General features: G+C 36.6%; 1 protein-coding gene across 4 annotated transcripts; it reads left to right on the top strand.

Annotated features, from left to right (window-relative positions):
* Positions 1 to 2899: 2899 nt before the first annotated feature.
* Positions 2900 to 10595, top strand: LOC112769211 (uncharacterized). 4 transcript variants are annotated; one of them, XM_072224177.1, is made up of 20 exons: positions 2900 to 3448; positions 3550 to 3662; positions 3758 to 3812; positions 4081 to 4175; positions 4402 to 4468; positions 4544 to 4606; positions 4877 to 5047; positions 5140 to 5233; positions 5340 to 5419; positions 5542 to 5617; positions 5729 to 5772; positions 6428 to 6495; positions 6747 to 6832; positions 6920 to 7077; positions 7191 to 7242; positions 7384 to 8529; positions 8658 to 8944; positions 9173 to 9376; positions 9452 to 9608; positions 10098 to 10595. In XM_072224177.1, exons 1-20 carry the CDS (start codon positions 3248 to 3250, stop codon positions 10397 to 10399), a joined length of 3519 nt encoding a protein of 1172 aa, XP_072080278.1. In that variant the 5' UTR covers positions 2900 to 3247; the 3' UTR covers positions 10400 to 10595. The 4 variants fall into 4 exon arrangements, with proteins under 4 accessions (XP_072080278.1, XP_072080277.1, XP_025669454.1 ...); XM_072224176.1 differs by having other exon boundaries at positions 2906 to 3448; positions 5539 to 5617; XM_025813669.3 differs by having other exon boundaries at positions 2906 to 3448; positions 5539 to 5617; positions 7191 to 8529.
* Positions 10596 to 10987: the final 392 nt, after the last annotated feature.

The following is a 10987-nucleotide window of genomic DNA, read 5'->3' as shown; positions in this document are numbered from 1 at the left end:
ATCTGCTGGGAGGTACATGACCTCGACGATGGAGCTGCCGCGAAGGTGTTGGGTGCAGGTACTCCACCACGACCACCAAAATCACGAGGTCTTTCTTGTTTTGTATTATATGATATGGAACAGTAATGAAGGTTTAGGATTTGTCTCATATCGCTTTGGAATATGGTTTGCAACACAATTCGTGGGCGCCGCCACGGTGTCGGCCCAATTCGTGTTTGCCAGAGCTGATGTGCTCCAATTTGCGGGTGCTAAACCAGAGGTGACCATTTCGCAGTAGTCAGGTTTCGTTTCCCTTGCGCTGTCTACTCTTCTTCCATATCAGCCCCCATTTCACTGGCGCCATCCTTGAATTGATGTGTTTCTCCATTTTCGCATATGCGGTAGGTAAGTGGCCACGAGTATTTTCATCCCAATTTCATTCCTTGTGTATAGTGGGAATCAGTCATTTTCGTTTATTTATTTAAATAAAAAAGCCTTGATAATATTAGTCCTGACATAAATAATTAACTTGGATTAATTGAGTAATTAATTCACTCGTCCACTTAAGTAAATGTCGAGAATTTGAATCCCACCTTATGCAACCCATTGACCGAATTCCCTGACATAAATGTATTAAGTATAAATATACTATATATCGTTAATAAAAAAATCAATTCCTAAAATAGAGATCAATAATGACTAAATCAAGTTTTTTTAAAATAAAAAATATTATGTGTGTATGGAAAATTAATTACTATATATTTATATATAAATACATATGTAATTTAACTCATTTTTAATATATAGTTTATATTTTAATATATATTTTATACTAATAATTGACTTTTTTTTGTATGACTAAAGATGAAAGAAAGAAAACACAGGTCAAATCACATGACAGAAGATCTATCGATGCTATCAAGATGAGCAAACTCATTCGAAGAGTGGAACCATTCTACATAGCAACTCGTATTAGTGACAATTTTTTTGTGTCATAAAGTCAACAACATTATTTAATCAAATTGATGCTCATCTTTCACTTCTAATCACTAATGTCTTTGATTTTTTCCACAAAATTCTACTATTGAATAGGTTCAACATATTGTCTTTTTTGTATAAATAAAAATGCATCCAAACAATCAGTTTCACAAATCATTTCCCAAAATCTACACTTCCAAATAAGCACCAAGCCTCTCTAAATCGTACGAAACTCGATATAAAGAACACAAACCGTTGCTAGGCGCCCATTGCACCCTTTCGCTCTACAATCATCTCAGTTATGAATTAAACAATAAAAACTAGTAAAATTGACCAAATCATTCAAGCTAGCATTACAATTAATTTTCACAGCATTAACAGAAAGATTAATCCATATGAGGCAGAAGAACGAAACACTTAAAGAACGATGAATGATAAAAATGCTATAGAGCTCTCGAACTATGCTACAAATTATAGGCTTTTTTATATAAATAAATATATAAAATACTTTAATTACCATAATGCGCACTGGAAAAATGTTAGACAGAAATACGCAAACCAATTTTGGGGCATCGCATGCGAAATGGAAATTGACTCCAACTCAAGGATGGCACCAGCGAATTGGGGGAACCATTTCTGGTGAAGCACATGTGAAATGGACACCCATATCAGCTGTGGCGGGCATGGTGCAAGCCTGCCTCCAACTCGCGACTGACACATGCGAATTGAGCGTGTCTGGTGCGCCACCCGCGAAATGAGCTACCCAATCCTAGTGTATTGCAAAGGAAATGGTCCATTTTGCTTGTACTGCATGCAAGGAGCAGATTTTCACTATATAAATGCTCATTTTTATGGACAATGATACAAGAAAATGGTCAACATTGATCCCACTATCACTCATTTTAATCCAAATTTTTTCTACCTGAATGTTAAATTTTTCTTTCACACCCCACCTCTCCTACTTCTTCCAGTGAAAATGGCAAGTGCTTGATTTGGTCCTCCCTCCCTTTTATATTGTGCACAATCTTAAAATCCAACCAATGCCACCCTCTTCAACAATGCATGCACTTCACGGAAACTGCAACTATTGAAACCAGCAGCTTTGACAGTAAGTAGCCCAACTCAGAGGCGCTAGAAAATTCTGCATTGGCCAATTCGCGGCCAGCACTCAGAAGTTGTCCATTTCGCAGCCGTCATCAGTGAGTTGGCCGACGGCTCCACTTCGCAGGTGTTAGGTCAGGGTCAGTCCCCGCAGCATCCATTTCACCGGCACCATCCCTGAGTTAGAGTCAATTTCCATTTCGCATGCGGTGCCCCAGAACTGGCCCTGCGTATTTCTATCCAACTTTTTTCCGGTGCGCATTATGGTACTTAAAGTATTTTATATATTTATTTATATAAAAAAGTCCAAATTATACTCACCACAGATATTAGTGCTTCAAGATTTATCACGATTGAATAAATCATTATTTCTATCTCGCCAAATCTACGAAAAAGTCAAGTAAAACAAAGTCGTATTACCATGATTATAGTCTTTTTTAATCCAATTCTTTAAGTCTGGATTGATGCAAATCTAAATAAATTCAAATCTCTTTAGTTTTGGAACCATCTCTAAGACAAATAACATAATTTTTAAAATCCTTTAACATTTATGACAAGAATCTAAAAAGCTAATTCCCAAAAACTAATTTTATCATACCTCTAATATAATTATAAAAATAATATTTTAATAAATTTAATTTTAATACGTAAATAATATAAAATATTTTAAAATTATTTAATTATATCTATTTTTTTTATCTCACATCATCAATGTATGACCTTACATAATTATATGGACATATAAAACTGAATAGGGTATCAAAATTAATTTTTTTTATTTATCATTAAATTAAGATAAAAAGTTTACATAGAAATTATATATTTAAGCATAATTAAACTCAGTTCAAAACATATTTTGCGTATTTTCCCAATTAAGAGAGGACGCGAGGAACCATTGTTCACAGCACATAGAAAGAGAACAGAATAGCATAGAAAAGAAAAGAAACGAAAAGAAAAGGACAGAAGAAGAAGAGGTGCGCAGTTGCGATTCCAGAATTCAGACAGACACAGGTCCTCTGCTGTTATATTCTCACGTGCCGCGCACGTGCTCTCTCTCTCTCTCTCTCAAATCACCACCCCTAACAAACAAAGAAGGTGTCAAGGAATCAAACGATTGTTATTCAGAGTCCCCAAGTTCCTTCCATGATCTTGATCTGAAATTCTGAACTGAGAAGTAACTTGTCTTAGAATGGAGTCAATACTAGCTCGTGCACTAGAGTACACGCTCAAGTATTGGCTCAAATCCTTCTCCAGAGAGCAGTTCAAGCTCCAAGGCCGCACTCTAAGTCTCTCCAATTTAGATATCGATGGTGATGCCTTGCATTCCAGCTTGGCCTTGCCACCTGCGCTTAACGTTTCCACAGCTAAAGTTGCCAAATTGGACATCATGGTTAACCTTCTTCAATTCTCTTTCTCTCCGCTGCGATTTATTCATTTTTTAACTCTAAATTTGTTAATATTATTAACCAATTCTCTTCTTTTCTTTTTCAGCTTCCTTCCGTGAGTAATGTGCAAGTAGAGCCGATCATTGTGCAAATTGATCGGCTTGATCTAGTTCTGGAGGAGAATTCTGATTTTGATGCATCTGTTAGTAGTACCAACAGGTGAATTAAACTTGTTACTTGATTTTATTTTTGTGCGTTGATGGATGCTTATGCTGTTTTTCAATGCTTATTCACTAAGCTTGGTTTCTGTGCAGTGCCACTTCATCGGCTGCCACCTCGAAGGGTAGTGGTTATGGTTTCGCTGATAAGGTTTGTGACACTTGTCACTTTACTCTCTTTCAGTTTATTTTTTACTATATTTGTTTCCGTTGCTGTTATTGCCAATGGGGACTGGTTGTTTTACAATGAGAGATGAATATGATAAGGATTTAGTGTAAGGTTGATTGAATTGTGATTCAGCTTATAGCATTCCTTTCCATAGGTTTGGTAGTTTCATAGCGATGATCAATTACTTGTCATGCAAAGACATTTTTCATTTGAAAATGTTACTCATTGATAGAGTTACTGACGGTTTCAGATTTCTGATGGCATGACTATACAAATTCACACAGTTAATCTATTACTTGAAACTCGTGGTGGTGGGGGCGCGCGTCGAAAAGTGGGAGCAACATGGTAAATTCTTGTTTCTTGATGCTCAGAATTTGGTTTATTTGTGCTCTACCAACCCTGTCAACTGTTGTGATTTTGAATGAATTGAAATTGAAATTGAAACTGACGTGGACATCTTAGTCTCTGACGGGTCTATCAAGTATTTTTTAAGTATAAACCTAAAGAATTTCACTTTGTGTTTGGCTCAAGTACTATGTTTTTTTAAGTTTTCCCTGAAATCTATTTATAGGGCACCACCAATGGCATCTATCACAATACATAACCTTTTGCTGTATACCACAAATGAGAGCTGGCAGGTATTTGTTGAAACCCAGGCTTAAAAATCTGACACCCTTGCATATGGCATTTTATTGAAAGATTTGCCTTTACAGGTTGTAAATCTTAAGGAAGCACGGGAATTCTCCAGTAACAAGAAATATATATATGTCTTCAAAGTAATTACCTCCTTCTCTAGTTTTAATATGCTTATATGTGTAATCTGTATTGATTTGGTTTTATTTCTTTCATTTTGCTTATTTTACAGTTGTCATTTAGTTATATGATTAGAATACATAGTTCCGATAAGTTTTATTGAAAAATAAAAAGAATGGTTCATAAAAAGCAATTATATTTTTAGCTATACTCTCAAGGTTGTGGATGTTATGTTGCTTTTATTGGCATTACCATCTAATAATTCATACATGTTTTTCTTTTTTCTTTCTCAGAAACTAGAATGGGAATCTTTGTCTATTGATCTTTTGCCTCATCCTGACATGTTCGCGGATGCTGCATTAGGCTTCTCTGAAGAGGGATCAAACCTGAGAGATGATGATGGTGCAAAGCGAGTATTCTTTGGAGGAGAGCGTTTTATTGAAGGAATATCAGGAGAAGCATATGTAAATATAGTTCCTACAACTAATCTTATAAACATCTGTTTTATGTTTGAATGTTTGAGTCATGAAATATAGCTGGAATTTATAACTGCCAGATAACAGTTCAGAGAACTGACTTGAACAGTCCACTTGGGCTTGAGGTTCAGTTGCACATCAATGAAGCTGTTTGCCCTGCACTAAGTGAACCTGGTAAGTAAAAAGGGCACATGTAATGTTTCTTGTATCCACATTGAATTGATACACATGGCATCATTGTGACATCACTGACATGAGTTACTACAACATGTATGAGCAGGGCTACGCGCACTTCTCCGCTTTATGACAGGATTATATGTCTGTCTAAACAGGGGCAATGTTGATTTAAAGACTCAGCAGGTTTCACACTGTTTTTTAACTTTTCAGTTTTTCAGAATACCCATCCTCAGTAGTTTCCTTTGGATAAAAATATTGTTTCATTTTGACATCCTTTGAGTGTCTCTGTAATTGAATCATAGCAGCGATCAACTGAAGCTGCTGGGCGTTCTCTGGTCTCGATCGTTGTAGATCATATATTTCTTTGCATTAAAGATACTGGTTTGTTGCTAGCCACATAGCTTTCTTTTTAGATAAATTTAAACCTCTTTCAATTATATAGTCAAATTCATAGAGTTAATAAATGATCCAACCAATGACAATAACTTGCAGAATTCCAGCTTGAGCTTTTGCTGCAGTCCCTCTTTTTCTCTCGGGTAATGCTTTATTTTCATATTCATTTTATTTTTCTTTACATAATCTTACTATTCTTTCCCCCATTATTCTTTCTTTGGTACTTGTCCCATATTACTTATGAGTGTTGGTGATAAACTGACAACACCTTAGCCTTGTCTAGAGGGAAGGATAGAATTGGTTATATCAAAAGCAAATATAAAAACATAGGACAGAATATTTCCCTTCGATATTATTTTTTAATTTATATCTGTGCTTTTTTTTCCTTTTTTTTTGCGTGGGTTTTTTTGTGTGTGTTTTTTTTGTGGGGGGGGGGGGGGGGGGAGGGGGTCTTTGGAGGCTCCATTAGTAACAAGATATGCACTATGCAGAAACAAACAAGTAAACAAAAGGAATACAAAATTGTAGCTGCTATATTTGTTTTGCCAATGTGGTTTTAGTGTGATAAGTTTATTTCTTATAACTACAGCTAATCATTCTTAGAGAAAGGTAAGAAAAGAAAGCTCCTTATATTATCTGGATGATTCATGCTATGGTTGTATGTATGGTGCAAAGGTTAAGATGTCACATGCTTTTAACAAATGTGCTTTTAAGATGTCATATTGCCATGTTATTCCCCCTTATTGTGCAATGTTATCAGGCTATCAGTGAGTTATACTGTTTCATGTACTTTTGCAGGCCAGTCTTTCTGAAGGAGAGAATGACAATAACTTGACCAAGATTACAATTGGTGGAATAATTTTAAGGTTTGTGCCTTTGTGCTCTGTCCATAAAACCACTTTCATGGTTAGATCCTGCATTAAATCCTGAGCAGTTAATGCAAATCGACAAAAGGAGAGAAAAAAAAAGGGTTTCTCATATGCTCTAGTTGATCAATCATTTTGGTGGCTTTTGATAGTTTTAATGGCACAATAATCTGTTTTCCTTCCTAAGTTGACTGTACTAATCACTATAACGTAACAATGTAACTAGGTTGCTTGTTATCATTGGAATGCAGGGACATCTATTCATCTCCGCAGTGTACACTAGTGCAACCATCGATGCAAGCTGTCACAAAAGATGCTTTCCATGTGCCTGAATTTGGTATTAAGTTATGAACACGTTTCTTGAAAATAATATATCACTTTACCAATGCTTAACAACTGGTTTTTAAATCCTTTCTTTTGGCAGCTAGAAGCTTTTGCCCTCCAATATACCCTCTAGGAGAACAGCAGTGGCAAGTGATTGAGGGAATCCCTCTAATATGCCTCCATGCACTTCAAGTCATGCCTTCACCACTTCCACCATCCTTTGCTTCTCAGACAGTTATTGATTGTCAGCCTCTTATGGTATGTGCATCATCTTTCAATAAATATCTTGTTACAGACGTATAGTGCATCTTTTTTGTCTTTTTTTTTTTTTTGTCAATTATATGTTTGATGATCTTTGTATATTTGTTCAGGTTCATCTTCAGGAGGAAACATGCCTGAGGATATCCTCATTCTTAGCTGATGGTATTGTTGTCAGTCCTGGTGACATTCTACCGGACTTCTCAATAAAATCTTTTATTTTCAGTCTCAAGGGGCTTGACCTTACAGTTCCACTAGACAACATTGAAACTGATATTTCTAAAATCTATATGGATAATAATACAGTTCAGACCTCCTTCACTGGAGCAAGACTCCAAATTGAAAACCTTTCCTTTTCTGATTCACCCTCATTGAAACTAATAATGCTGAACCTGGAAAAGGATCCTGCTTGTTTTAGTCTTTGGGAAGGTCAACCGATCGATGCTAGCCAGAAGAAGTGGACTGCCAGAGCATCGCAGCTTACTTTGTCCCTGGAGGCATGTAATGACAAAATCAAACTTCAAAATTACCTTGGACAAACTGGAGGACTGTTGAGATGTGTTGATCTCAAAGATGCTTGCATTGAAGTAGCTATGGCAACTGCTGATGGCAGTCCACTGTTACATATTCCTCCTTCAGGGGGTATTGTCAGGGTTGGAGTTGCTTGTGGACAGTATCTATCCAACACTTCTGTTGAACAATTATTTTTTGTCCTGGACGTCTATGGTTATTTTGGGCGAGTTAGTGAGAAAATAGCTATGGTTGGGAAAAGGAAACAACTAGAGGACGTTAGAGACAAGTCTTTTAGTGGAAAGCTGATGGACAAGGTTCCCAGTGACACTGCTGTGAGTTTAACAGTAAAGGACCTCCAACTTAGATTTCTAGAGTCTTCGGTGAATGTTGAGGGAATGCCTTTAGTACAGTTTATCGGAGATGATCTATTCATTAATGCCGCCCATAAAACCCTTGGAGGGGCTATTGTTGTTTCATCTACTTTACGGTGGGAGAGTGTCCAGATAGATTGTGTGGATGCTGAGGGGCACTTACCATGTGAAAATGGATCATTCTTGAGTCCTAGCGAAAATGTTCCCTCACCAAGTGATAATGGATATCCTCATCTTAGAGCTGTTTTTTGGGTAGATAAGAATAAGAAACATCCAATGAATGGAAATGCTCATTCAATCCCTTTTCTAGACATCAGTATGGTTCATGTCATTCCACTAAATGAGCAAGATATGGAGTCTCATAGTTTAAATGTGTCAGCTTCTGTTTCTGGTGTTCGACTTGGTGGAGGAATGAACTATGCTGAAGCCCTCCTGCATAGATTTGGAATACTTGGACCTGATGGAGGCCCTGGGACAGGCCTTTCAAAAGGGTTGGAAAACTTACAAAAAGGACCCTTATCAAAACTTTTTAAGACAACACCTCTCATGGTTGATAATTCAGAAGATGGTATGAAGCAATTTCACCTGATTTTTTCTAGTTGCTATATTTGCTTATTACATAAAATAGATTTGTTTTGTGTTGCATAGACTTATTTTGCTAAGTATACATTTCTTACTTGCTGAACTTTTTGCTAGCTGAAAGTATGAGACAAGGGGAGGAAACCAGTTTTCCACACCTGAAGAAGCCAGATGACGTGGATGTAACTATAGAATTGAGAGACTGGTTATTTGCTCTTGAAGGTGCAGATCAGATGGCTGAACAGTGGTGGTTCTCCAGTCTTGAGGTTGTAGACAGAGAAGAGAGGTGTTGGCACACAACTTTCCGTGGTTTACGAGTAAATGCAAAAAGTAGCCCAAAGAAGGTTCTGGATGGCAAAGCACAATTGCATCGGATAAAACAAAATCCAATAGAGCTTGTTACGGTAGAAAAAGCTTCCTTCTGAGTTTCAAAGATTTAATGCAATCTGTTTGTGTAAATTTTTCTCCAAATTACTGCAGAATTGAGAATTTTCTTTCTCCTTTGAGAATGATAAAATTCAATATCCTTACTGATTGGTTTTCTACGTGTATCTCTTTTCTGTTTCTTGTCTATCATCCAGATATGTCTTACCCCTTTCATACACCTTACCTTATTGAGCCTGCACTTACAGGTAGGAATTGAAGGGCTACGAATATTAAAGCCTCATATCCAAAAGGGCAATCCTCCATCAATGTTAATTGCAAACGGGGATAAAGAAAATAGTAACACAACTGAGGGAGTTGGTCTTGAAGTTCGCTTGATATTATGTGAGGACAACACTGATGACATAGTGAATTGGGAAGTGGAAGACATAAAGTTCGCTGTTAAACAACCGGTAATGGGAATTTCATAGTTAGATATAGGTCATTGTCTCATGAATGTTGTGTTTGATGATGATTGTACCTTGCAGATTGAAGCAGCAGTAACCAAGGATGAGCTTCAGCACCTCACTTTGCTGTGCAAATCTGAAATTGATTCGATTGGCCGAATCACTGCTGGAGTTTTGCGGCTGCTTAAGCTGGAAGGTTCTGTTGGTCAGGCTGTAATAGATCAACTTGGTAACCTAGGTATGCTTTCCAGTTTCTAATGTTTCTGAATTAATTTTCATCGGACATATCTTGTTCTTTTAATTTCTATTTATTATTGTTATGTTATAGCCTTCAGTAAACTAAATATATAGGTAATGGATAGTGATTTGAAGCAAGGTTTCATGAATCCAAGTGGTTGGTTCATTGATGACAACTAGTGATCATGTCATGTATGATACTTAGAATGCTCGGCAAATCAATGGAAAACTATGATGCAACGTTATCACTCTCTAGGCCTTCTAGCTTTGGTTGATTGTATAGCTTATTGATCCTTTGGCTATACATTTGTGCTTACTTTTCCTACTCCCTTTGTTTCTAACTAAATAACTGTATACTCGGACAAATTATAATCAATAATGTTATGATGATTTGCAGGTAGTTTCTACTGTTTCTAGTAATGGTAGCAACAATGGTATAGTTATTTGTAGTAGTTTTCTAATATTCTAAACATGGTACGGTGACTTGCAGGAAGCGAGGGCATTGACAAGATTTTCTCTTCTGAAAAGGTTACCAGAGATGGTAGTGTTGTTGGTAATAGAGGACATTCTCCCTTACCAAGCGGGGTTAATGAAGGACCACACAAAACCATGGAAGAGACATTAACTCAGCTTGAGGAAGTAGTTGTAGAGTCACAGGCTAAACTCAGTGAACTAATCACTCATGTTGGTACTTCGGACTCTTCTTCCACTCAGCACCGTACCATTGTCAAACTAAGTCAAAAGATTGAGACCATGCAGGGCCTATTGATGCAGTTGAGGAATCAACTTTAAAGGCCCTATACCTTTTGTTGATGTACAATTTTAAGTTACGAGATTTAATTTACATAGGATATGATTCTTGTGTATATAGTATACAAAATTGCAAACTCTTGTTGGGTGTTGTATCAGTGAGGCAGAAATTAAGCTTCGTCTCGTTGGTATAACAAAGTTTTGTCTCATTGGTATAAAAATTTTGTTCCCTTGAAAATGTAGCAAAAAATTAAACGTAAAAAAGGTAGTTCTCAAAGGCCTTGGCAGTTTAATGAGGCAGGAGAAAATTCCAGATTTGAATGTCATATATACACAATTTTTTAACGATGTTCAATGCTAATAGATACCACAGCTACAAACTTACAACAACCAGGTGTGTAGTGCACAGCAATAATAAGAGGAGTTATTAAAGGACAATTCATAATAGAATACTTTAATATCATTTGATTCATATGGTCAACCTAATATTTGAAACATTTCTTGCATTTTTTGAAACAGCATTCAACACTTACCAAACTATTTCAACAACAAAATAAATAGAATACAAATAATCATGGTTCTGAAAATTGGACCGGACCGGCCGGTTGAACCGGTCGAACCGGCAATGAA

The sequence above is a fragment of the Arachis hypogaea genome, chromosome 18, assembly GCF_003086295.3.
Source record: "Arachis hypogaea cultivar Tifrunner chromosome 18, arahy.Tifrunner.gnm2.J5K5, whole genome shotgun sequence".
Classification (NCBI taxonomy): domain Eukaryota; kingdom Viridiplantae; phylum Streptophyta; class Magnoliopsida; order Fabales; family Fabaceae; genus Arachis; species Arachis hypogaea.
The sequence above is the reverse complement of the archived record's forward strand: the minus strand, read 5'-3'. Positions and strand labels throughout refer to the sequence as shown.